The 27,245-nt window shown below is 44.7% G+C and overlaps 2 protein-coding genes across 2 annotated transcripts in view; one reads left to right on the forward strand and one right to left on the reverse strand.

Annotated features, from left to right (window-relative positions):
- Positions 1–12,010, reverse strand: part of LOC104331015 (BOS complex subunit NOMO1) — a 34,487-nt gene extending 22,477 nt beyond the window's left edge. The window contains exons 1-11 of the mRNA XM_075436962.1: positions 11,849–12,010; positions 11,385–11,474; positions 7,368–7,413; positions 6,826–6,926; positions 6,597–6,703; positions 6,345–6,417; positions 5,657–5,809; positions 4,353–4,490; positions 2,017–2,106; positions 1,288–1,393; positions 711–861 (exon numbers count right to left, since the gene is read on the reverse strand). Coding sequence (XP_075293077.1) covers positions 711–861; positions 1,288–1,393; positions 2,017–2,106; positions 4,353–4,490; positions 5,657–5,809; positions 6,345–6,417; positions 6,597–6,703; positions 6,826–6,926; positions 7,368–7,413; positions 11,385–11,474; positions 11,849–11,977 — 1,184 coding nt within the window. The 5' untranslated portion in view covers positions 11,978–12,010. The remainder of the gene's footprint in view (positions 1–710; positions 862–1,287; positions 1,394–2,016; positions 2,107–4,352; positions 4,491–5,656; positions 5,810–6,344; positions 6,418–6,596; positions 6,704–6,825; positions 6,927–7,367; positions 7,414–11,384; positions 11,475–11,848) is intronic.
- A 522-nt stretch (positions 12,011–12,532) lies between these two features.
- Positions 12,533–27,245, forward strand: part of LOC104331057 (multidrug resistance-associated protein 1) — a 41,313-nt gene continuing 26,600 nt past the window's right edge. Inside the window, exons 1-16 of the mRNA XM_075436961.1 lie at positions 12,533–12,641; positions 13,920–14,096; positions 14,455–14,580; positions 15,236–15,373; positions 16,432–16,557; positions 17,135–17,196; positions 17,982–18,113; positions 18,676–18,888; positions 19,758–19,935; positions 20,379–20,540; positions 22,279–22,371; positions 22,936–23,139; positions 23,754–23,900; positions 24,638–24,725; positions 25,027–25,096; positions 25,818–25,944. Coding sequence (XP_075293076.1) covers positions 12,588–12,641; positions 13,920–14,096; positions 14,455–14,580; positions 15,236–15,373; positions 16,432–16,557; positions 17,135–17,196; positions 17,982–18,113; positions 18,676–18,888; positions 19,758–19,935; positions 20,379–20,540; positions 22,279–22,371; positions 22,936–23,139; positions 23,754–23,900; positions 24,638–24,725; positions 25,027–25,096; positions 25,818–25,944 — 2,097 coding nt within the window. The 5' untranslated portion in view covers positions 12,533–12,587. The remainder of the gene's footprint in view (positions 12,642–13,919; positions 14,097–14,454; positions 14,581–15,235; positions 15,374–16,431; positions 16,558–17,134; positions 17,197–17,981; positions 18,114–18,675; positions 18,889–19,757; positions 19,936–20,378; positions 20,541–22,278; positions 22,372–22,935; positions 23,140–23,753; positions 23,901–24,637; positions 24,726–25,026; positions 25,097–25,817; positions 25,945–27,245) is intronic.

Consider the following 27,245-nt stretch of genomic DNA (forward strand, 5'->3'; position numbering starts at 1 on the left):
TTTAACAGCATGCAGGGTTTTTTTCATAATTAGCTAACTAAGACTGCAGGAGCTAGCTGCCATTCGCCTCAGTAAAATCCTAGTTTTCACTTCGCTGGAAGGTTACCACTATTTTCTCCTCTAGGAGAAGTTCCTGGACAGAGAACCACACCCCTTCTGTCTTCCTCAGCTCACACTGTATCTCCCGTCACTGCCTTACACTCCCCAAATCATCCTGTTGCCATTATACAGGCTTATGCCCAGCAGTCAAAGAATCACAAACATGACAATATATATATGACAATTACGACCTAAGAGTGTTAAGTAATAAAATATAGAGGTTTGGTACATCACCGGGCTAGACAGTTATGTAACTCCACTCTTGCACAGAAGGAGGCTATCTGAAGTGCAGCATGAGCGGCAGCCTCTCTGTTCCTTTCTTGGTTCACATACAGTCCTAGAATTGCTCAATATACCCAAGTCTTAGCATCTTCATTTGCACGGGAGAGGTTATTAAGAGGGTGCTCTAAGCCTTAACAAGTATTGAGCAAAATACCATAGACAAAACATTACCCTGCACTCATGCTGTGCTATTTACCTTGAATTTCTCCAGCAGTATTTAGCTCCTGACAACTGTATGCGAGTCTGGGCATGACACGGGAAAGGACCAACCATTTTCAAGACCTTGTCTGCATATCAAGTTACATTTCCGTCATGACAACAGTACTTACCCTGTTGCAATGATATCTGCTAGCTGAGGTGTATTTGGTGCAATCTTCACTGTAATGGTATCAAAGAAGAGATGCTCTTTCCTGGCATGAACTGTGTATGTACCTGTTGTTATGTTCTCAAGACGGAAAGAGCCATCAGCTTTTGTTTTTACTGTAACAAATAAAGAGATGAGTTAAAAACAGAGCATGCCTTGACTGCCTATCCTTATGTGTCAAAAGAGCTAAGGGGCATACGCTGCTTTAGGCTATTTTAAATTTACATTGCACAACAAAGAAACAGTATTATGCTTTCTTACTAGACCAACCTGCATTTCTGTATTTCAAAGCAGAGTTTGGCATATGGTTGAAAGAAAATATAAGAAATTATCTACAGCAAACAAACAAACACCTAACACTCTCATGTAAGCCAGAAAATAGGGTATTACTCAACTGCATGAAAACCAGTTTAATATTTCAAATAAATTGCAACAGAAGTAGTGTATTATCCCAAAGGCTGAATTCCATCTCATACACTAGTCCTGTACTTAAGCTTAATATAGGCTTCCCTGTAGCAACAAAGATCAATACCACCGCATACCTTTAATCTGATTGTTCAACGTCACAGTGGCATCGGCAACTCCTTCTCCTTCAGGACCATTCAACACCCTGCCTGTGACAGAGAAACCCATCACATGGAAAACAGGCTGAAATGGGAAGAAAGTCAACATTATTCTTTACTCAGTAAAAGCAACCACTCATCTACAGCAATCAACACCGACTGTTCTCCCCACACACACATAAAGGAAATTTATTTCCAGATTTTGGAAAAAAATTTACCAGGATAATCACAATGAAAGTACACATCAATCTCCAGGTATATTGTTCCCCTAAGTACAGCAACAGATTCTCAATTTACCTGCATCAGTATCGTTCAGAAGGCTCAAGTCACAGATCATAATGCCATTACACAAGGCACTCTGCAAGCCATACAAACTTACAGGCTCTTCTCCAGAGATTTGACAATCTGAATGAGTAAATTTAAGCAACCTGAAAGATTATTGCCTGTTTGCAACATGCACATGAAAGTGAACACAGTAGACAGCTTCCCTCTGTTTTGTTTCTTTGTAGCAAAAGGGACCAAAGAGTAGAAATATAGCACTATGCCAGATATTGTCTTTTACCTGCTGTGCAAGAATGTACGCCTAACAAATGTCTCCAAACTCCTTAGAAAGAAGTTTTTCCATAATACACCTACTTTCTGCTAGAATCAGTTATACTCTTACAGGAATGAATAGTGCAAAAAGATTACTTCCTCTGAATGCCTCACCTCAATTTGTAAACTGTCATGCTCTACAAGGAAGTCCAATCTAGAAGGAGCAACGTCAAAGGTAATTCTCTCTCCCCTGTAGAATGGTATCTGAAAGAAGACACATTGTTTTGACTCCTAAGAAGCTACGACAACAGAATGGTTTTCCTTTACCATTTTCTATGCCCTTATCACCATCAGACATCTATATGAAGGGCTGAATTGGCTGCAAAGTTCCTGGAAAAAATAACTCAGAGGGATGGAGACATGAATAAAGGCAGTATTTCAAGACTGTTCTACAGAAACCATATGAGATTATCCAAACAGACCGAAAAGTAACTCTCTATGCAGAATGCAGCAAAGGTAGTTGGATGTGCAAGAACTTACAGATAGGAGACTATAAGATCGATAGAAGGATTAAAGGAATGAGAGAAGTTTTAATCCCACTTCTAGATCATGCAGACTGAGAATGCAGAGCAATCATTCTGGGCAGTGCACAGATAACCATACTCCCACACCACCCTGACATAATAAAGAGAATGGGAAAAAAAGAAAACAGAGGACTTAAAGGACATGAGGTGGCTGCAGTCAACTGAAACTTTCAGTCTCCCAGCAGCCTCTAGGTGTGGTTCTGTGACTGGCGAATGTATTCAGCTAATTCAGAGCCTGATTTGCAAATAAGTCCTTCCCCAGAAACCACACCATAGAGCCCTATCACAGCAACTTACTTAACTGTCATATACTTCTGGCTGGAGGTTCCTATTCCAATTATTTCACCCAATTCAAAATATTTCAGCTATTTCTGTTCTGGCAGATGAAGTTGCCAAACTCTCCATCATATTTGAGAGGTTGTGGCAGTCTGGGGAGGTCCTCACCAACTGGAGAAGGGGCAACATCACCTCCATTTTTAAAAAGGGGAAAAAGGAAAATGTGGGGAACTATAGGCCAGTCAGTCTCACCTCTGTGCCTGGCAAGATGATGGAGCAGATCCTCCCCGAAGCCATGCTAAGGCACATGGATAACAAGGAGGTGACTGGGGACAGCCAACATGGCCTCACCATGGGCAAATCGTGCCTGACCAACATGGTAGCCTTCTATGATGGGGTTACAGACTTGGTGGACAAAGGGCGGGCAACTGACATCATCTACCTGTTCAAGGCATTCGACACTGTCCTGCACGATGTCCTTGTCTCTAAATTGGAAGGACACGGACTTGACAGATGGACCACTCGTTGGATAAGGAACAGGCTCAATGGATGCACTCAAAGAGCTGCAGTCAATGGCTCGATGTCCAGGTGGAGACCAGTGACGAGTGGTGTGCCTCAGGGGTCAGTACTGGGGCCAGTGCTGTTTAATATCTTTGTTGGTGACATGGACAGTGGGACTGAGTGCACCCTCAGCAAGTTTGCTGACGACACCAAGCTGTGTGGTGTGGTTGACATGCTGGAGGGAAGTGATGCCATTCAGAGGGACCTGGAAAGGCTGGAGAGGTGGGCCTGCGTGAACCGCATGAAGTTCAACAAGGCCAAGTGCAAGGTCCTACACCTGGGTCGCAGCAACCCCAAACACAAGCACAAGCTGGGCGAAGAGTAGCTCGAGAGCAACCCTGAGGAGAAGGACTTCGGGGTACTGGTGGATGAGAAGCTCAACATGAGCCGGCAATGTGCGCTTGCAGCCCAGAAAGCCAACCGTATCCTGCGCTGCATCAAGAGAAGCGTGGCCAGCAGGGCAAGGGAGGGGATTCTGCCCCTTTACTCTGCTCTCATGAGACCCCACCTGGAGTGTACTGCATCCAGCTCTGGGGCCCCCAACATAGAAAGGATGTGGATGTGTTGGTGCAGGTCCAGAGGAGGGCCAGGAAGATGGCGGAGTACCTCTCCTATGAGGATAGACTAAGAGAGTTGGGGCTGTTCAGCCTGGAAAAGAGAAGGCTCCAGGGTGACCTTATAGCAGCCTTCCAGTACCTTGAAGGGGGCCTGCGGGAAGGATGGAGAGGGACTTTTTACAAGGGTGTGTAATGACAGGACGAGGGGGAATGGCTTTACACTAAAAGAGGGCAAATTTAGATTAGATATTAGGAAGAAATTCTTCACCATAAGGGTGGTGAAACACTGGAACAGGTTGCCCGGAGAAGCTGTGGCTGCCCCCTCCCTGGAAGTGTTCAAGGCCAGGTTGGATGGAGCTCTGAACAACCTGGTCTAGTGGAAGATGTCCCTGCTCATGGCAGGGGGGCTGGAACAAGATGAGCTTCAAGGTCCCTTCCAACCCTTACCATTCTATGATTCTATGATCTGGTTTAGAAAATGAAAGTTAACAACCCAATGGATAAACAAGCAATTAACTTTCTAGCTACTTACCACAGTGTATTTCCCACTTGGCAGAGAAAGAAAGCTAAAAGATCCATCTTCTTTTGATACAACATTGCACAAATAGGATAGAGACTCATCTCTTGACTGGAATCCATCCACAGGAGAAATACTGCAGCCCACAACATCCTGTGGCAATAAATGCAATAGAACTTTTTTTCCCATGGGAGAACAGAGAAAATAATTTCAGGGAGGGTGTAGGAGGGTTCAAAATACAACACTGTGAATGAAGGATGGGAAGTACCAAACCATTTTACAGGCAACATTTGATAGCACAGCCTACTATTCATGTATAGGTGAAAGAGAAAAAACAACCAATAATTAACTTCATGGTAACAAGGACAGAAAACTCGGAAATTCAACATCCCCCAGTACCCCAGAACCGCACTGCAGTCTTAACTGACTTCAGTTCTGCGGACAAGGTTAACATTACAGAACAAGAGCTCTACTGTACATAACAAATCACAGTACGCAACCAAGTGTTTCACACTCATTTCATAACACACTTTTAAGGTGGCAATAGAAGCTGTTGAACTTTGTCTTCACATCAAGAGGTCAAAGAGCAATTAAGAACTCGCGCTGAAGACAAATTACATCTACCGTACAAAGAATTTCAGGATTTGTCTAGCAACATCTTCTGTCTTGTGCCAGAAGCTGGTCTTTCACTACGGAGGAGTGTCATCTTCACGAGGGAACATGTTTACTAATGAACATTTAACATGCGAAAAGGTGTAACTAGAAGAATATTGTCTTAAAATTGTAGCCCTTGACCCTGCTGACCCACAAAGAATATATAGATCAATAACATGCTGTGAACCATATTATATTTTGCACTTGATGCTTGCTTCTGTTCAGGTCTTAGTCTTCTATGTCCCTTAATAGCCTGATTGCTGAGGAACCTGATTGTTTGAGAACAATAGTGAAGAGTTCAAAAGAGTCGAAATTAAAAGAATTTTCTAATTTCTTGTGTCTGAAAAAATATGTAGACCTTAAGCCTCAATTTTGACAGCATTTTAACAGAGAGCTATTGTGTTACACATCTGAGTAATTCCATGGAGGTCATGTGGAAACTCAGCATGTACACAAATGTTGTATTACAGGGGCCTTGTTGGAAAAAAATTCAAAAAATAACCAAACAAAAAAACAGCTTGAGGGGTTGTGCAGTTTATGTTTTCTATAAGCCAAGCTCAATGAAGGACAGAGATTACTAACAGGGCACTATGAATCTAGAAGCTATTTAGCTACTTCTTATTTATGTCCATACTCATATTGAAAAGGTACTGATACACCGTTACCTCTTTAGTGACGGAAGAAGAGAAAAGCAGAAACATGACCCCTTTCATTGGTTCTCCATCACTCCTTACTGACCCGGAAACATTGTAGCCAGCAACAACCAGAGGGCTAGCAGCATAAGCGTTAGAACTTGTCACTCGTACCACTGTGTTTGACTGAAATACAGAAACACATACATTTTCATCAAAAGTAGGCATTAGATCTCTCTCACAGCACCTAAATAACAGTCAGAAGCTATACATTCAACAACAGAAACAGAGGCCAGAGCAGCAGTGCTCAAAGAGAGTCCACAGGCTAGTCAAAACACAAAGACACTAAAGCAAAGATACTTTGCAAAATAGTATTTTTCCTGTTTCACTGATTTAGGAATTGGTCAGGATCTCAGAGCTCCTCAGAAAGCAAGCAGTCTGAAAGGGAAGGATTAGAGCATCTTCTGTAACATTCAAGCTCCTGCAAAATTAGATGACCAAAAGCAAGAGCTCATTTGCCAGTCATTTTACCTGCCTGGCTCCATTATCTCCAAACTGGGCCTGCACGAGGCAGTCTCTTGACTACCTCAATTAAGTTTATGAAAAACTCCGTTACCCTTGTCCACTCACAAAAACCCTTCCTCACACTAGTTGATCAAGACAAGGTCTAGCAGATCTGCCCTCACTAAACAGCTTAACCAGAAATTTTGTAGGCTCTAACCTCTTTCAACATCCAGGTAGGATGAGATGCAAAGATTTCATATTCGCCAGGAAGCACTCTAAAGAAAGCAAACCTGTAAGGCAAGAAAGGGGTGATGTCTCTCCAGAAATAGTCACAAACACTTGTTTACAGAAAAACAATTCAGACTCTACACGTTAGAAAAAAATATTTCAGAACTACTGTAATTCCAGTCAACACAGCAGAATTGAAAGAATCCTGTGTAAATGCACAGTATGCACCACCCACACTCACTTTCCTCCAGGTTGTGTAACAGTTGCTTGTATGTTTATGTCACTGCCAGCATGTCTCAGTACAACCTGGACTCCAGCAGGACCTAATGCCTGACCTTTGCTGAGAACCTGTCAAAGCGAAGAGAAACCAGAATGTAAATGGATAAAAATAAATTGCAGACCTGAAGTAGAATGTTTTTTATGAAGGCAGAATTAACATAACATGGAATAAGTAAAAATAAGAGTCTAACCTTTCCGTTCACAGAAAATCCTGTGAACACAAAGTTGATATCACCTCCCTTTGTGCAAATGTCATTAACGCCATCCACATGGATGTCTACACTGGTTGGTTCTGGAGGGGAAGAACAATGAAACAGTGTGGTAGTTAGTGAGACAGCAACCATGAAGCAATTCTACTTTAGCTTTACAAAATTCTTACAGAAATGCATTAACTAAAGCACAAAAGTGTTGCTCTGGAAGCCTTGCCACAGCAAAGTCAAAGCACCCACAAATCTTGATGTCAAAAATCCTCTTTCCTCCTCCCATTGCAGACATTTCTGCCAAAAAAAATCACATTCCTTCAAATCAGTTCATGGGTTACTTTGACAGAGTCTACCTTTTAGCTTTATTATCCTCTGGTACAGTAAGTACATTTTAGTTATTAAAGCCATTCAGTAGGGCTTATCTCTTTTTGAAAAGCACTCGATTTTCCCTGCCAACTGCAAATTAGACATAGTTAAGTCCCGCATTGCAGATACACTGACCTATTGTAAGAAGACATACGAGAACTTACCAAAACTCCACCCTAGGGGAGGCTCAATTTTGAGAATGAAATCCCCCTGAAAATAAAAGAGCAATAACTGTCTTAATTGATCTTCTTTTAATTCAGCTAAAGGATGGGGAAAAAAAAAAATTCAGAACAGAGAATCACAGAATGTTCGGGGTTGGCAGGGACCTCTGTGGGTCACCCAGTCCAACCCTCCTGCCGAAGCAGGGTCACCTACAGCAGGCTGCACAGGGACCTTGTCCAGGCGGGTCTTGAATATCTCCAGAGAAGGAGACTCCACAACCTCCCTGGGCAACCTGGGCCAGGGCTCCGTCACCCTCAGAGGGAAGAAGTTCTTCCTCATGTTCAGACGGAATTTCCTCTGCTTCAGTTTGTGCCCATTGCCCCTTGTCCTATCGCTGGCACCACTGAAAAGAGTCTGGCCCCGTCCTCCTGACACCCACCCTGCAGATATTTGTAAGCATTTATAAGGTCCCCTCGCAGCCTTCTCTTCTTCAGGCTGAACAAGCCCAGCTCCCTCAGCCTCTCCTCGTAGGAGAGATGCTCCAGTCACCTCCTCATCCTCGTAGCCCTCCGCTGGACTCTCTCCAGTAGCTCCTCATCTTTCTTGAACTGGGGAGCCCAGAAATGGACACAGTACTCCAGATAAGGCCTCACTAGGGGGAGGGGGAGTAGAGAACCTCCCTCGACCTGCTGGCCACACTCCTCCTAATGCACCCCAGGATCCCATTTGCCTTCTTGGCAACCAGGGCACACTCCTGGCTCATGGTTAACCTGTCATCCACCAGGACACCCAGGTCCCTCTCCGCAGAGCTGCTCTCCAGCAGGTCCGCCCCAAGCCTGTACTGGTGCATGGGGTTGTTCCTCCCCAGGTGCAGGACCCTGCCCTTGCCCTTGTTGAACTTCACCAAGTTCCTCTCTGCCCAACTTTCCAGCCTGTCCAGGTCACACTGAATGGCAATACAGCCTTCTGGTGTATCCACCACTCCTCCCAGTTTTGTGTCATCAGCAAACTTGCTGAGGGTACACTCTAACTCTTCATCCAGGTCATTGACGAAGTTGAACAAGACTGGGCCCAGTACTGACCCCTGGGGGACACCACTAGTTACAGGCCTCCAACTAGACTCAGTGCTGCTGATGACAGCCCTCTGAGTTCTGCCATTCAGCCAGTTCTCAATCCACCTCACCAACCTCTCATCCAGCCCACGCTTCCTGAGCTTCCCTAGGAGGATGTTATGGGAGACTGTGTCAAAAGCCTTGCCGAAGTCTAGGCAGACAACATCCACGGCTCTCCCCTCATCTACCCAGCCAGTCACGTCATCGTAGAAAGCTATCAGATTGGTCAGGCATGATTTCCCTTTGGTGAATGCATGCTGACTACTCCTGATAACCTTCTGTTCCTGCACTTGCTTGTTGATGACCTCTAGAATGAGCTGCTCCATCATCTTTCCCAGGATGGAGGTGAGGCTGACCAGCCTGTAGTTCCCTGGGTCTTCCTTCTTGCTCTTTTTGAAGATTGGAGTGACATTGGCCTTTCTCCAGTCCTCAGGCACCTCTCCTGTCCTCTAGGACCTCTCAAAGATGATGGAGAGTGGCTCAGCAATGACATCCACCAGCTCCCTCAGCACTCGTGGGTGCATTCCATTGGGGCCCATGGATCTGTGGACGTCCAGATCGCTTAAGCAATCCCTCATGCAGTCCTCCTCAACCAAGGGAGAGTCATCCTCTCTGTAGGCTTCTTCTCTTACCTCCGGGGCCTGGGATTCCTGAGGGCCTGCCTTGACACTGAAGACTGAAGCAAAGAAGGCATTCAGTAGCTCTGCCTTCCCTGCATGCTCCGTCACCAGGACACCCGCCTCATTCAGCAGCGGCCCCACATTGTCTCTAGTCTTCCTTTTCCTACTGATGTAGTTGAAGAAGCCCTTCTTGTTTTTTATGACATCCCTTGCTAGATTCAATTCCAGGTGGGCTTTGGCCTTCCTCGTTGCATCCCTGCATGCTCTCACCACGTTCCTGTACTCTTCCCAAGTGGCCTGCCCCTCTTTCCATATTCCATGGACCTTTCTCTTGCGCCTGAGCTCCGCTAGAAGCTCCTCGTTCAACCATGCAGGTCTCCTGCCTCCTTTGCTCGATTTCTTTCTCAGGGGGATGCACCGCTCCTGAGCATGGAGCAAGTGACGTTTAAACAGCGACCAGCACTCTTGGACCCCCCCTGCCTTCGACAGCCCTGGCCCACGGGATTCCTCCCAGTAGCTCCTTGAAGAGGCCAAAGTTAGCCATCCTGAGGTCCAAGGTTTTGATCCTGCTTATCGCCCTGCTTCCTCCACGCAGGATCCTGAACTCGACCATTTCATGGTCCCTGCAGACAAATCTACCTCCGACCTTGACTTCCTCAACTGGTCCCTCCTTGTTTGTTAGTACAAGGTCCAGCAGAGCGCCTTTCCTTGTTGGTTCCTCCACCACTTGCATCAGAAAGTTATCATCGATGCTCTGTAGGAACCTCCTGGATTGCGCCTGCCTAGCTGTACGGTCTTCCCAGCTGATGTCAGGGTGATTGAAGTCCCCCATGAGAACCAGGGCCTGTGATTGTGAGGCTGCTTGCAGCTGCCTGTAGAAGGCCTCATCAGCTTCCTCCTCCTGGTCAGATGGCCTGCAGTACACACCCACAATAACATCACCCATAGGAGGCTGTCCCTTAATTCTAACCCACAAGCTCTTGACTCCTTTTTCATTCCCTCCACGGCAAAGCTCAATGCATTCCAGTTGCTCCTTCACATATAGAGCAACTCCACCACCTCTCCTTGTTGGCCTCTCTTTCCTAAAGAGTCTGTAGCCACCCATGACAGCATGCCAGTCATGCGAGCTGTCCCACATTTCTGTGATGGTGACCAAGTCGTAGCCGTTCTGCTGTACAACACAAGACTCAAGTATTCCATTCTCCTTTCCTCCTACCTAAAATACTCTGTTGAAAGCAGCAATTGCATCTGCCCAGACAGGCTGGGATTCTGGGCTCATATCCAGCCAGCTAAGAGCAAAAATTATGTATTATCATACACTTATGTATCATTATACCACTTCCAGACCAAACCTGGCTCATGTTGAAGCAGCTCAGTGTTACAAAGTGCTCAGATCTGTCTCTACCTGCCCCAACAGATGTGCTCTAAATCAGCCTTTAGTACTTCCACTAGGAGGTCCGACTCAATCATTCTGCCCAAACATGGGCTAACAAAATTTCAATCCTATTAAGAGCTCTGCACCAAAAGGGTATTAATCTACACAGAGTTCCTCTTTAAATCAGTGGGCACCACATATGTTCTGAAGTTCATGCATGGAAATGCTCAAAGACCTAAGAATGAAATCCCTGAGATCAGAAAGCATCTTACGTTCTTAGAACTGGAAGGGAAGGACTTCTTTTTGATCCCTAAGTTACCTAGCTCTTCAAAAGAGCAAAACACTTAGACCATCTGAGGGTAGCTTGTATTTAATTTGAATGTAAACGTTTTTCCAGTCTAAATACATATCAAACTTCTGATACATTTTGAGCTTCCTGTATCATTATTTTCTTAAGACACTTTTAACATCTGCAATTACTCTTGCAAGTTATTTTCAATTCAGTCGTATTAAAACACTTTCTCATTCAGATTTATTTTCATTTCTATAGGTAGATAACCAAAAGCTTTATCTGTACTCTGTAGGAACCTGTACTTTTCATGCAGTATTTGTACAGCTTCTAGCACACGGTTGTTGGCAGTAACTCAGGCTCCCAATGGTGCAGTCATACAGATAAATCACACAAAAGTAACACCGCAGCTAAAGTTACCCGGCTTTCCTCAAGATCATACTTAGCACTGAGAAACAAAATGGCTGCATTACAAAGAGAAACAGCTGAAAGTTTGGTCCAAAACAAACTAAATTATTTCCTGATTCAAACGTGTCATGGGTGGGTGGTGTTGTGACATTTAATCTGCTGGCAGCTCCTGCTTCCAGCACAGAGGAGACAGCACTGGTATTTCAGTTTCTTACCTTATCATAGAGGGGAATCATGAAATACCCGTTGATTGGAGCGCAATCGGTCTGGTATTTCAGAGTACCATGTTTTGTATATAACTTAATCTAAAAGAAACAAACAAAAAAAGACAAATATATTTTGAAAAACATCAGCAAAGCTGGAACCAGCCATTCTCTAACCCTTGCTCTTACACAGCGGCACCCACGTCTCCCCAAGGGGTAACAGGGAGAAACTCTATTGCAAGAAGGCTACAACCTTGCCGAGCAAAACCGGTAAAGAACCCAGCCCCGGGCTCAAAAGAAAACGCTGACAGAAGAGCCCCACTTCCACCGAAACCACACCGCCACCGCAGCCAACCCAAGCAGCGGCCGGGGCAAAAGGGCTTCACGGGGGCCGCGCAGCCAGCCCCCGAGGCTGGCCGGCACAGCCGGGGGGTGGGCGGCACGGCGGCCGGAGGGGGGGGGTGGGCTGCGCCCACCTCGATCAGGGAGTAGCTGATCTCCACATCCGATTTGACGAAGCCGCCGCAGCCCACCACGATGTCCTCGGAGCCCCGCGCCAGGGCGCAGCAGAGCGCGCAGACCAGCGCCGCCGCCCGGCCCCGCATCGCGCCGCCACCCCCCTGACCCAGCGCAGCCGCCGCCGCCCGGCCCCACATCGCGCCACCACCCCCCTGACTCAGCACCGCCCGCCGCGCTGCCGGAAGAGCCGGGCCGGGCCGGTGGGTGCTGCCCCCTGCCGCCCCGGCGGGCTGCGGGCCCGCTCGCTGCCGCGGGCTGTCCAACCCCCGCCGCCTGCCCTTATGCTCCCCGGGTCCCTCTCCGGCGATTTTCCCGAGTTCCTTCGTGTCGCTGCCGCGTGATGCAGCGCGCCGCTACCTCCCGGCGAGACGACGCAGTACCCGCTGGCTTCCCGCCTGCCCGCCGGGGCTGGGCCGAGGCGGAGGCGCGGGAGCCCCCGGCCCCATCCCGCGGGCGGCGGGCTCCGCCTCGGCGCGCTGCGCCGACACAGACGCGCGCCCTTGGAGCTCCCGGCTGGACTTTGCCCGCCGCCCCCGGCAGGGGCGGGACGGGGCGCCCCGGGGCTCCCGCCAGTCCTGCGCGCGCCCGGCGGGAACGGGAGGAAGGTCCGGGGCCGCAGCCGGCCCGCGTCCGCCGGCTGCCGAGCCCAGCCGCGACGCCGCACCCGGCCCCTCCGCCGGCGGCTCGGCGGGCGCCATGGGGGCGGGCGGTTCGCTGTGCGGCTCCCGGGAGGGCTCCGCCGGGCTCTGGGTGAGTGCGTGGGCGAGCGAGCGCCGCGGCCCCGTCCCGCTTGCCGGGGCCGCCCCTCAGAGGCTCTGTCAGAGCCTGGGCCGGGCCGAGCGGCCCGCAGGGGGAGCGAAGGGAGCGAGCGATGACGGCGGCCGGGCCCGCGGGGCCTCGGCGGGGGGCCGGGAGAGCCGCTCCGCGGGGCCGCCCCACCCGGGCACCCGCGGACGCTGCGGGCGGACAGCGGCTGCCAGCGCGGTGCCTGAGGAAGGCCGGGCGAGCCGCGACGCCTGCTTCCACCAGGCGCGACTGGTGTTGCGGACTTTGCCTCCCAGGGACGAGCTTTCACCGCGGTGAGAGAACAGCCCAGGTCTGTATCCAGCGACGGTGAATTTGGTGAGAGCTGCATGGGAGCGGCAGTCCCCTGCACGGCTGGAAGGATGTGGAAATTGGTCCCTTTATTGTCTTCAGAAAGTATCTGCTGAACGACCCACTACAAAAATACCTTTGAAAGGGCTCTGATGTGTTGATCAGTCCATCCTCAAGGTTGATAAATGCCCATAATGATTTGTGATCCATTATCTGCTTCCTCTTTTCATAAAGTGATTCCTGTAGCCTTGCTTTGCATCATATCCTCCACATAAAGGACTCGACCCATCTCCACAAGCTGCTGAAGAAAAAAATACCCTCACCTGTTCATCTACAGTTGCTGTATTTTTAGTATTATTATGTTAGCACATAAGATCCAACTATTTGTTCAGTCAAAAAAATTACAAATGGGTTATAAATACAGCTGAGGAAATGCAGCTGTGATGCAGTTTATGCACTAGGACATTTCTTTCCTCCTAATCTCCATTTCACCAGTCATTCCCTACTGATTATTCTGAGGGTTTGCAAATGCTGATAATCTTTTTCATTCCCAAATTTCTTTTTCTCACTCTACATTCAATAATTTAAATTTATTCTCATTTTTTTCTCTCTGTTTGTGACACATGATGTCCTTTCTTTGGCATCTTTCACTTTTCCAACCTTTTGTTTTCCCCTCTTTCTACTTCCATTCCCTCCAAAATGCTACTGCTGAATCATCCTTCCCTCTCTCCCTCCCTCCCTCTCTCACCTGTGACACCTTACTATTCTCCAGCAGCCCCTCTGTTGCCAAATGTTTTTTACATTTGAAACCCTAAATCAAATTCCTCTAACATTATAGTAGATCTCAGTTGTAGCATTAGCAACTTGCATTAGTTGGTGAAATTCTGCATACAATAGCTTTACTGTTTCACTTCTGTGTTGATTCTGTGACAGGACTGGAACCAGACATGGTATACAAACACCCCAAGAATTACCTGGTGTTTTGAGAGTACAGTCATTGCTTGGATCCCTTGTGCCTATCTTTGGATCTGTTTTCCTTTCTACTACTTGTATCTTCGGCGCAAAAACAAAGGCTATATCAGGATGTCCCACATCTTCAAAACCAAAATGGTAACGGTGGAGGATGGGGTTTGATCCTAACATTATCACAACTTCGATGAAGAACTTAATTTTCCTAAATCATTAACTCTTTTCTGGTGATCCATATCTGTGTTTGCTTTGACATTTACTGACTGCAGTAAAGTCAGTTCAGTATAAATCAAGTAAAGTTTTAGGAAGAACTGTCATAAGATATTGTCCCCTGTACTTCCATTCGGTTCCCCACTACTTCCTGTAATGCTCTCAATCTCAAACCTGCTCTTCCACCTCTCCAGTCTTACCACCCAGGCTGCTTGTAGCATTCAGTTCAGTAGCTTGTCCCATCACCATTTCAGTCCATTCCAACGTGCATTTGCTGTCTCTTCCCCAGGTCCTTGGATTCATCCTGGCAATACTGTGTTTTTCTAATGTCTTCTTTGTACTGTGGGAAATAAGCCATGGAATCCCACGGGCTCCAGCATTCTTCATTAGCCCTGCCATGGTGGGGATCACAATGGTAATTTTTCCTTTGTCTGCATGTGGCCCAGCTTAGCCCCCCTCGGGTGGACGGGGTGGATATTGCATTTCCCGTGTTTCTCAGTATTTTTGAGCACACAGATGGCTGATGGGGAGCAGAAGGCTGGAGGTGCGCTTTGTGAGTTTCTGCTATGTGACACAGCAGCAGTTTGGAGTTCGGGCAGACCACTGGGTCTACAGCTACGGCATAGAGCCCTGTGGGCAGAGTACACCTCGCAAGAGCCGAGGTAGCAGTAGTGTTTAGAAAGAGGTCTCACAAGAACAAGACAAGATCTAATTTCTCATATCCACAGTATGCGATTTAGTATGGTTTAGAAAGAAATCGGATTTTCTGTTCAACCTAGATGCCTATTCTCCCCTTCTGTCATTGCATCTTTGTAGTCTACATCCTCCCAGCCTGTTGGCCCACTTGTAGTTTTATTACTTGCCCTTTCTGGAGAGACATTCTTTAATACAAAATTGCAAATAATACTTTTCAGTTTTAGCCTTTTAGGAACAATACTGCAGCTCTGAACACCTTGAAATGTTTGGGAAAGACATAACTGATTTTTCTCTATTGTATCGATTAATTTGATAATGATGTTTAGTATTCCATAGCTAGTTATTTATTTGGAGAAATTTGTACTTCCTCACAGATCCTTGCCATGTTCCTTACCCAAGCGGAGAGAATGATGGGCATCCAATCTTCAGGCATCCTGTTGATTTACTGGCTGCTCTCATTCATGGCTGCAGTTGTGATGTTTAGTTCCAAAGTCCAACATACCCTGGAAAGAGTAAGTGAAATCACGTATCTTTAATGTGCAGGGGTGTGGAGTCTCTAACAGGGCTCTTTTTGCCTCATTGATTGTGAGGTGGAGAATCAAATTCCTCTTTTAAGATACATGCTGAGAAAAATGATTGATGACACTTTGTCATCTCCATCCGTGTTATCCCTCTCAATGTAGACAGTGTGGTTTTCTGAGAGCTTGGCAGACTTGATATATGAATAAAAGCAAAATGAACATAAATGCTGTCACTAAAAACTGGCCTTATGCCAGATTTTGTATCAGCATAAGTATGTTGATACATTATACATTTTTGTTATTTGGGTATTTGTGGAGGAGTGCTGGCTGGGTTTACACATCTGAGACTTATTGTCAGTGACCATATTCCTCAGGTGAACAGTTGTACCTTTCCATCATAACAAAGAATAAACAAAAGTTTATGTTACCTGTGTGTTTAAGTAATAGAGGAAAAGTATGCGGCGATTATACAAAAGACAGTTGGGAACTTGCTTGGTGCTGCTGGGTTGAATGATACTTAGGCACTAGGCCCCTTGTAGAAATAACACTTTGCCACTTCTTTCTTCCAAAATGCAGTTCCAAAAATGCTCAGACTTTTTCCTTGGTTTTTGTCTTTCTCATTCACAAAATTAATCAGAGTGCCCTTCATGGAGCCCCTTAGACACACCGCTTATAATAAAAACTGGCAGCTGCTTTATTATACCAACAAATCCACTAGGTGAGCAAGGAGCTTCTATCCCTCAGAGCACACAGAGTTCCCTGAATCATGACGCAATGCGGACATCTGGCTTGACTAGACTGCTAGGAAGCCTCACGATAAAACCATCACCATAAATAACAAATATGTCCATTATTTAGCATTTTCTGATATGCCAGTTTCAGGAGTTATCTATTTAAGTAGCTTTACATAACTACAGTTGAAATAAACGTGCCTCATGCTTTGAACCAAAACGCAGAGCTTATGGGTAGTAGAACATGAGTAGCTATCTTTCTCCGCTGATTTCACATGAAGGTTTTTACCTCATTCTTAACAGCATTCTATTTCATAGGGCTTCCTGGAAGACCATTTCCGCCACATTACAACTTACCTTTATGCTAGCCTGGTGCTAGGAGAACTTGTGTTATTTTGCTTAGTTGATCACCCTCCCTTCTTCTCTAAAGCTGTCAACAATCCTGTAAGTATAACATAGCTTTTCATAATGCATTGCTTTATTGTTCAAACAGGAATTTAAATTTACGGGGATACACAGAAACACGAGTATCTGGGAGATGTAAGATGCATCATTCTGTATAAAGGCCAAAGGTTTTAAAAGGTAACCAGCAGAACTTGGGATAACAGTACTTTGTCTCTCTATGTATGTGTTGAAAAACTAAAAACCTCTTCTATCCATAGTCACATTTATTTTCATTGAAACCAGTAGATAGGGCTCATGTGGCTTCCCCATGCTCTCCTGTGTGAGCAGTACTCTATTTGAGGTATGACAGAGCTCTGTGCTTCAGTAAATAAATGTCTTTGGGTATGAAGAATGATATTCTTTGTTCCTCCATCTGAGACATTATTCAAAGTCTAATTCTCCAAAGTCTCCGGATTCCATTGATCCTCCACAATACATTTACGCCATCAGGGTCAATGAATGGGGGACGTGTAACTTTTTGATTGTTTTTCCTGGGGAAGCACAAAAGGTGATTATATTAATCTGACTGATGCCCTTTTCTATATATAAATATCACCCATGTTTTTCCTCCTATCAGAATCAGTGTCCAGAAGCCAGCACCTCTTTTCTTTCCAAGATCACATACTGGTGGTTCTCTGGGTAAGAAAACACAGAAGAAGACATGGTTTTGCTAGAATATCAGAAAAAAGCAGCAGCATAACAGAGGGTGTAGATGACTGCCAGTAGGAAATCTCTCAGCCCCCAAGTTAGCTTATGCAGTGAGGATTTAAATTCTTTCTGTGGGGACTTGAGGTATTCTAACAAGATCAAATTAAAAGAAAATTATCTTACTTCTCTCAAAGTAGTTCGAAGCACAAATTTGTGATTCTAGCTAATTATCTTCCCCCTTCCAGCGCCCTCCTGATCTTGAAATAGACCTCAGCAATCTCAAAAGATCACTGCACGCCAACCACAGCCCTATCTGCCTGCCAGACCTTCCCATAACAAGGGCAAGGGGACAATAGTGAATGAGGATGCTGGCCCAGCCTGCTGCTTAGCATGCAGAAGTAAAATGATTGCATGCCTTGGGCCTAAAGTCTGCTATGATAAGGTCTCATCTGTGTTTCAGTGAGCCACAGAGTAAGTTAAACTGAACTTTGTCCCCCAGTGCTCAAGACCCAGCTCTGAGTATGGACTAGAAATTAGGGCTTACTTGCAAATCCTCATAATGTTGACAGAAGATAACATAGGGATTTGAAGCAATACTGCTGTTCCTGAACATTCATATTTATTCTGGGAAAGGATATTCCCAAGTAGTGTTTTGTGTAAGTCAGTCCCTATGTGCTCACTGTGGTGCACTAACTTAAAGGCCATCTGTTTTGAAAACATTACATGCACAACAAATCCTTCTGTGCTTACCTTACAGCAGTTTGTGTGTTCTCCAGGCTTGTCCGGAAAGGCTGTCAGCAGTCTTTGGGGGTGGATGACTTGTGGCCGGTGAGAAAAGAGGACTCGTCTGAAGAAATTGTTACCTGGGCTGAAAGAGAGTGGAAGAAGTGTCATAGCAGAACCCAGCAGTGAGTAATTGATCTAGAGAGTGTGTCATGGGCTCAGCTGGGCAGTTTCTCTCTTGTTTCTGGATTGTATAAACAAGTACAGGTGCTGGTGTGCGATCTCAGAACAGGCTTTAATCCCCTCCATTCCCCACAGAATACTAGACAGACTGGTTCAGCACATATTCAGACTCTGAACATAAGCTCTGCTAGGTGCCTCCTACCTGGACAAGAGAATGGTTGAAGGATTCAATCCCACTAAATTATTTGTCTGTTAAACAAGAAGAAAAGGACAGCATATATAAAATGGTCCAAGTAACACTTTGCTTTGAAAACTTGGGGTGAGTGCTCAGTGAGTGAGTTCCTTTGTGCAAAATCTAATTTTAAGCATTGAAATCTGCTGGAGAACATCATTCCATTTCTGGAAGCATGGAACTGTACGTTTTTTGTGAAAGGGATCATTTTTCAATGAGCCTTTATACTGGACATGGCATGAGACGCAATGTGAGATATTTAATAATTTTTTGAAAGCATGAGATTCCCAAGCTTTCTCCAATTGCAGCTAGCTTTCTCATTGTTTCTTTAGAAAAATTGAGTCTGCTACCTTTAAAAAGAGTCAGAAGAGTGAACCTGGCATAGCAGAAGCTGAAGAGACAGAGGCTCTACTGCAATTGGAGCACAGTCAGAGCAGGCTCTTACTGAAAGTGTTTTGGAGCATGTTTGGAACCTATTTCCTTCTCAGCACTGTCTGCTTAGTTATCTGTGATGTCTTCTTGTTCTCCATCCCAAAGTTACTGAGGTATGTGCGTATTTATAATGTATTTCTATCACACGTACAAGATTGATGTGTGCATGAGCTCACACACAGATGCGTATGGACACACAAATACTTCTCTTTTGAAGTCTCCTAGTGCTGATGAAAAGAGCTGGATTATCATTTGTGCTAAGACCACAGTCAATTTAGTGGGGGGAAAAAAAAAAGAACCACTGTCTAAAGCTGTGCATGCCTTCTCCACTGCTGCATTCCAACAGTGGAAAGGATAGGCTGCACTAAGCCTTTTGACAACTGTACTAGAACAGGAGTGAGTCATGTGGTGGTTCTACATACCACATGATTTGCACAGGCTGTCAGCCACTTGCTGTAGTCTTAAGATTCCATGTTCCCTGACTAATTATAAAGAGTACATCTGTGCATCCTAGACATCTTAAATAGCTTTTTTAGTCAGTTGACATATTGCTTTGTGGATTGCGTTGGTACAACACAAACCTGCATTACAGTTGATTTTCAAGGGCAAAATCACTTCTTAGTCATTAAGATTACGAGAAGTTCTGGAAATGTCAGTGACTTCCTTAGATTATGGCTCCCAATTTGCATATTTCTGACAAATTCATGAAATTCGGGAGCCATCCTTAACACTGAAAATGAGGTCTCCCCTGAGAAGATGCTGAGATCAGAGATTGCTTCAAAACCAAGTGTGGCTAAATGTCAAAAATCAGGATATTATAAGACATAGGACACTGAGCAGGTTTTCCAACTCCTCTGCAGTTTTACTGATAAACATCAGCCAGAGACAATACAGAAAAATCCCTGGTATTTCTGCATTTTTGTGTGTCTGATATTTCATCGGTTCTGCATGGATTCATCAACATTTTGCTTATGTCTTGCAGCCTTTTCCTGGAGTTCATTGAAGATCAAGAAGCAGCTAGCTGGCATGGTTATTTCTATGCCTTCACTATGTTCCTTTTGGCTTGTCTCCAGACTCTTTTTGAACAACGATATATGTACATGTGTCTTGTTCTGGGGCTGAGACTGAAAACTGCAGTAACAGGGCTTGTGTACAGAAAGGTGAGCCTTTTCAGTTTCCTTTTTTTCTAGCCCTACATTAGCAGTTACAACAATGTTGGTACGTTGTTCTTAACAGTATCAGGGGAGATGTTATTAGAAACTACTTTTAGGATGTAATTCTGTGCTATAGTCATCTCTGAATAATATGTGGGAGGTATTTTACTATTTGTTTTTCAGATCTTAGCTGTGGAGGAAAAGTCAAGTAAAGAGGAAAAAGCAACATAAACTTTCTTATGATGTAGATTATGGCTGGGGAAAGAAGTAAATTCTTCATCCTAAAGTGAAGTCACATATCCCAAGGAACAGTGTGTTTTCAGTGCCTAGGATCTGACATTTTTCTCCATCCCTTTTTTTGTTTCTTTATAAGGAAAAGAAAGTTGCTTGATTTTTGGACCACAACAGTTGGCTGATGATGACTTTCATTTCTTCTCTACCCTGTCTAGATCCTAGTTATGTCAAATGCATCAAGGAAAGCAGCAACAGTAGGTGAAATTGTCAATCTCATATCTGTTGATGTCCAAAAGCTAATGGATCTGATTATCTATTTTAATGGGGTCTGGCTTGCTCCTATTCGGATTATCATCTGCTTTATCTTCTTGTGGCAGGTAAAATATGATGAAAATACTTATCAATCCCTTTGTATTCTAGGTATCAAAGGAAAAAGGAGCTTTTCTGGTCTGAGTAACTTGAAATGGCCATATTTTTCTTAGCTCTATAGCATGTGGATTCACTTTTCTTTTTAGAAGATATTTTTATTGGTATAGAATCCTTACCTGATCTTTCACTTCATCTTCTCACCTATGTATCACAGAATCACAGAATGGTAGGTGTTGGAAGGGACCTCTGTGGGTCTTCTAGTCCAACCCCCCTGCCGAAGCAGGGTCACCTAGAACAGGCTGCACAGGACCGCGTCTGGGCGGGTCTTGAATATCTCCAGAGAAGAAGAATCCACAACCTCTCTGGGCAGCCTGGGCCAGGGCTCCGTCAGCATTCAGTATTCAGTCTCTTTTAGGGAAAAGACTGTGAGTATGGTTATTCTGAGCTGACTGATAAACTTTTGCCTCAGATTTTCCTCTGGCACCTCTCTTTTCAACCAAAATGTGGTGGCCCAGTGCAAGCTGAGAGTCCAGTTCCGGCTTCTCAGCATAGTCACAGAACATAAAGCGGAATGGACTGCAATGGCAACTTGACATACTTCATCCTGAAGCCTGGTTACCACAAGATCAGTGAAACAGTTTGAAACAGTTACACGATATTCAAAAAAGAATATTGGATACATTGAATTTCATAGGCATGAAGGAGTTTAGCAAGGACTGAGCAAAACCTGATGAGAAATAAAGGATCATTATCTAAAACATCCTTTTTTTCCCCTAATTCAATGTATGGCATTTTCTCAGCAGGATAAAGCCCCATTTCTTAGTCCATGTTTTTAGCAACACACTAAGTGGAAGTGTGAGCACTATAGAAACAGTTGATTCCCAGGAGCTTTCAGAGGCCTTTGAGACCTTGCTTTGCTAACCAGGATGGACTGTGCCTTGTGCCTGGCAGGATATTATGACCTTGGAAAATTAGTAGCCGTGCTATAGACTGTTGAGAAATCATCATCCCTTTTTTAGCAATGTTGACAAGCTGAATGTGGTTGCATGTAGCTGAAGCATAATTAACACTTTATTTGCTAGCGTTCATAGACCATTTGTGTAGAGAATACCTTTATCTCTCTGTGTATACCAGCACTCACCTCTCTAGCAAACTTTAGCCATCTATAGAGATGTAACTAAATTATAAGAAACAAACTCTATTTTGATATGCAAGTCATTATGAACCCTGGTATCCAAGAGGTGTTCCAAGACTATGTGGCACAGTATAATGCTACCATTTCATCTCACTAGTTGATGTAAATTCAGACAAGCTGGGCTATTTAGTTTGTTGAGAGTTTCGGTTTGTTTTTTAAACAAAACCTGGTTTTGTTTTGGGTCACTCGTGCCAGCCACAAGATGTCCTCCTTAACACATCCAAGAATAGAGATGGGCAGAGACAGACATCATCTGAACTGCCAGTGTGCTTCTGGATTGCTTTCAACGCTAATATAGTTCCTAAAAGGGAAGCAAATAAAATCAGTAGAGCATGATGACAGGAGTTACCCTGCCTGGAAAGTTAACAGTCCACAGTGCTTAGGGAGCACAATTCCCAGGAAAGGCAAAAGCAAGATTAAAGTCTTAGCCATGAGGGACGTTCGGCATAAGTTCAAGTAAGAGGGAAGGTAAGCAAGGGGTAATGGAAAACAGTCAATTCATTTCTAATAATCACCAGAAGTTCTTCCTCTTTCCTTTTCTCTCCTGGCAGCTTCTTGGGCCCTCTGCCTTGGCTTCAATTGCTGTATTCCTTCTTCTTTTGCCTCTGAATTTTGTGATCACCAAGAAGAGGAGTCAGTTTCAGGTACATTTTTGGTTCATAAAAATAAAGTGGCTTACTGACTCGAATTATGCTAGGCTACTGCTTTTAAATCTAAGTTAAGGGCTGCCATGCTCTTCCAGATAAGGATCACATGGAACCCAAGGCTACTGATGATTACAGTAGGCTGGGGGGTGGGGGTGGGGGGGTTGAAGAAAAAAAAGTCGTATTGTACTGAAGCATATCACTAACATTTTACAACAATTTGTAGCTTAATATTTATTATTCATGCTGACCATGACAATCTGAAGGAACATAGGAAAAGTCGAAGCCTGCAAAGCTTCTTGAAGTTTAGAGTAAGATCTTGCATGTTCAGTCTTTTACCTTGTTTGCCCACCTTTTCTGTGTTTTTTATGTATTGCCAATAAAAATAAAGCCCTGAAGATGAAAAGCAAAATATTTCCCAGCATGGAAGATTCATAAGCAACACAGGTCAACTGCAGGGAAATTTATTCAGAATTCATAAGCAGGAATAAGGTGGTTTTTCAGAATAACTGCACTGTTAAACGTTCAACCTATTAAATGATAAAACTCAAACATTTATTACAGGAGACCCAGATGAAACATAAAGATGAGCGGGCTAAACTCACCAGTACCATTCTCAATGACATTAAAGTAATCAAACTGTATGGCTGGGAGAAAACCTTCATAGAGAAAGTACTTGGTATCCGGAAGCAAGAACTTCAGGCCCTAAAAAGATCTCAAACTCTCTTCTCAGCATCTCTAGCTTCTTTCCATTCATCGACTTTCCTAGTGAGTGGTTCACCTTCCTACGTATAATATGCTATTACTTCCAATTCTCTTTGTACTCCTGTCTGGACAAATTTTTCCTGTGGGACAGATAAAGAAGATGTCTGCCTGGAGGACTTGGTGGTCTTACAGGAATTGCTGAGCCCCAGTGGAATCAGCCACACAGATATTTACACTGTCCTAACTTTCATGGACACGTCGCCTGGTCTGGCAGTGTGCACCAGGCAGACTGAGCCCAGTTTGCAAGAACCACCTGGAGACCTCCAGCTAGACAGAGTTCATGGCATAGTCAGTAGCTGCACATGCCACTTTTGCTCTTGCTGTTGCAGCTCAGCTGTATGTGTTTTCAATGGGAAATGGCTGTGCTTTCACCTTGCTGTGGCTGCAGCACCAAAACTTCCTTAAAGCAGAACAAATGTCAAATGATCAGACTTGGTTTTGTCACCAATGTGCAAGACCTTTGGCCTATGATATTTGCAGCATGGATACCACGTCTATGGGTGATAGCCTGGATTTGACTCAATGGATTCGAGTCTTTAGGAAGGGGCCTGTTACCCTTGAACCATTCTCTTCCCTGTCTCAAGCAAATGGTTTGCTTTTCCTTTGCTCACTTTCAGATTGCATTTGTCATGTTTGCTGTCTACACCTTGGTGGATAATACACACGTCCTGGATGCTCAGAAGGCCTTTGTATCTTTAACACTGATCAACATTCTCAACACTGCGCACTCCTTCCTGCCATTCTCCATAAATGCTGCTGTCCAGGTTAATTGCAGGCTATGTTCCTTTTTCTTTGGCCATAACTGTTTTTTTACATATCACCATTAACAGATAAAGGTAGGGATTTCTTTGGACTTTGAACGTCAGGACTAGCTATTTAGTTGCTATTGTGAAACAGTGACGTGCAAGGACTTGCAGCTAAAGGTATTTTCTAGCATTGTTTTTCAGAAAGGCTCCATACGTTGACAAAACAGCTACCAAGAACAACTCTTAAGTGTTTTGGAGCCAATCATGAGTACCGTTAGATCTCAGAAGTGCTTCCAGTTCTGTTTTTAATCACAGAAATCAGAACAGATGGAGCAAAATCTCCATGGGAGATCAGTGGAAACCCTGCTAGCCCAGGCTAGAGAGAAAAGCAAGTCATTGTCCAGTAAGAAATTGGGCAATTGCACTTACCTCTTGCACCCTAAGAAGACTGTCACAATTCTTCACGTACAGAAGCAATCACTGGAAATATCGCAGGATGAATTGGAGAAAAAAAGCACCAATTTCACTGTGTGAACAGAAGAGAAGATACAGAGAAGAATATGGGGTTTTGCTAAGCTAAGTAGAAATAAAGGCAGTTAACATAAGGAAGAGCTGCATTTGTCCATCTAGGCCTACAGCATCTGCAACATAGCACCTAGTCAGCATTCTAAGTAGGTCTTCAAGTTGGCTTCACTTTGGGTTTTCACTTCCTTTGTATTCTAAATCTTATTCTTTTGTGTGCTGTTTCATTTCAGGCCAAAGTTTCTTTAAACCGCTTAGCAGCTTTTCTGAATCTGGAAGAACTGAATTTTGAGAGCTCAGACAGAAACACTTCTGACTGTGGTGAGCTTTTGTATTAGCATTGTTGTCTTGTAAAAGGAGAGGCTTCCATTGTTCAGCTTCCACTCTTAGGGCGCTTACCACAGTCAAGAGAAAAATGTTTGGCCCTTACTGCAATTTTATCTCTCAGGCCTATTTATTTCTAACGATGACATCTAATCCGATAATTAACCCCTTCTTTTCATACTTAATGTTCTTTTTATGTAATATAAATACACACACTGAAATATAAAGTCACATAAATCGAGATGTTTCTATACCTACATTTGAATTTAGAAGCGTTCTATTTTTCCTTATATTTTAGTACAGGCAAGTATCACCATAAGAAATGGGACTTTTTGCTGGAGCAAAGAAGCTTCTCCTTGTCTTAGAAGGTACAGACTTACCCTTAGTCATCTTAATTCTGTAGGTCAGGGTGGATGCTGAATGAACTAATTCCTCAGGGCCTAAGTGAAACCAGTGTGGAATATCTAGAGGCTTCTGAGTTTGCTTCATATTCAATGTTGAATTCTGAAAATTATAAAGTCAGACAAAATGTAATCTTGCTTTTATGCTTGGGAGCACATAAATAGGAAGATGCCTGTATCTGGATGTTGCCTTAATACATGGGGACTGCTTTCTTTACACAATTTTCTTGTCCAAGTATGAAACTACAGTAATTTAAGTGAACAAAGTAGAATTGATGGTATCCAGATACTATGCATGACATCACTATATGCTTATTTCAAAAGGCATTGCAATTTTAGAGAGGAAACCGTATTGAAAAGTTCTGATATTCAGGAACGTTTTATATTCAGTGCTTTGGGCTAGCCTGTCTGCAGAGTGGGGACCTGGGTCTTGGATCTGGGTTTGACACTCGGGAACATGGATGAAGACTTTCTGGTTGGAGGTGTCTTTGAAGGGATGAGTCCTGTTCTGCTGCAAAAAGTCAGCATGACAGGAAGAGTAACCATGTGCAACCAAGGCCTCAAGTATGAAATTAGGGGATTTAGCTGGTACATTTTTATTGCTACAAGATAATAGCAAGAATTTTGGTCACTTTCTTTGCAGAAAGTGTATCTAAAAGGTGATAAGAGAGTAATCTTTTCTCTATAGGATAGATCTTACCGTGCCCCAAGGCTCCTTGCTTGCTGTAGTTGGCCAGCTGGGTGCTGGAAAGTCCTCCTTGCTGTCAGCGTTACTTGGTGAGCTGGAGAAGATGGATGGCTCCGTGACCATGAAGGTAAATTTTCATCTGTTTGCTTCTGATTAGGCTGTGTTCAGGAACAATAAGGTATTAGCCAAGGCATCAGGTACTTGATGAAAGCCCATTTACTGCTGAATTTTAACAAAGACGGTATGTAGCACCCCATATTTAATAATCTGAAAGTGCTTAAGACCTCTCGGATGAGCCTGGTCCTTTGGAATGGGAACTGGAACAGGACCGGGACTTCAAAGAGCCAGTTCCACTTTCCACTCTGACAGTGAGCTGAAGTGGCATCGTGGTAAATCACGTCACGTACTTGCACTTGTTTTCTCCTCTATAAGACTGTTCTGGTTTCGGCTGCCGCCGGCAACGAAAGCGCCACGCGGCCGCCCCTCCCCCTGCTGGCATGCGGAGGAGAATGAAAAGAAACAGGCAGAAACTGGTGGGTCGGGATAAGGGCAGTTTAACAGAACAGCAAACAGAGGGAAAACAGGAACAACAACGGTACAAATAAGGAGAAAACACAACAACGAACCGCACGACCCAGACAGCTGCTCTCGCGCACAGCACCGGCGCCGTGTCCCCCCAAGCCACGAGTGAGTTCCCGCCGCACCGCCCCCCCCCCCCCACCGGAACCCAGCGTGACGTCACATGGTATGGAATACCGGGCTCTGTTTGGCCAGGTGGGGTCAGCCCCCACCCCCCGGCTGTGCCCCTTCCTGGAGTCCGGTGAAAATTAACCCTGCCCTGGCCAAACCCAGGACATTATCCACCCCTTATTCCATACCATCTACATCATGCCCAGGTCCCCCATTGTTCACTTGATCACCACCACTTCTCCTGTCTCCAGATATCATTCCCTTAGTCTATGGATCATCACTCTAAAGTGTCCATTGAGTTCATTTAATCCATGACTTCGGGCTCCATCTGTCGTAATGGTCTTCCGTGGCAGGAGAGGTGATGTGTGGTGATGGGCGGTCACTTGCTGCATCCGGAGCTCACGGCTGATGTATCTGGTGCGGCCCGTGCCCACAGTCTGCAGGAGATGTTGATTTTGATGAAGTTACTGGATGCTAGTTGTTGAAAACCAGGTCCAGTTCCATCATTGCTGTGCTCTGCTAGGTTTTCATCAAAAAGTCCATCCTTCTTTAATCTGGACGATTCTTACTATGCTACTACTGGTACAAAATATAACAATTATAACAGTGATAACAGACAGTGACAGGGTTATTTAACAATTAACTTTATACAATTTATTTATGGACTATTCTCGCCCAAAATTAAATCCCCATGAGGTACACATCGGACTTCCCCATCCTTCTGCATTACCCACCAGG

The sequence above is a fragment of the Opisthocomus hoazin genome, chromosome 15 (assembly GCF_030867145.1).
Source record: "Opisthocomus hoazin isolate bOpiHoa1 chromosome 15, bOpiHoa1.hap1, whole genome shotgun sequence".
NCBI lineage: Eukaryota > Metazoa > Chordata > Aves > Opisthocomiformes > Opisthocomidae > Opisthocomus > Opisthocomus hoazin.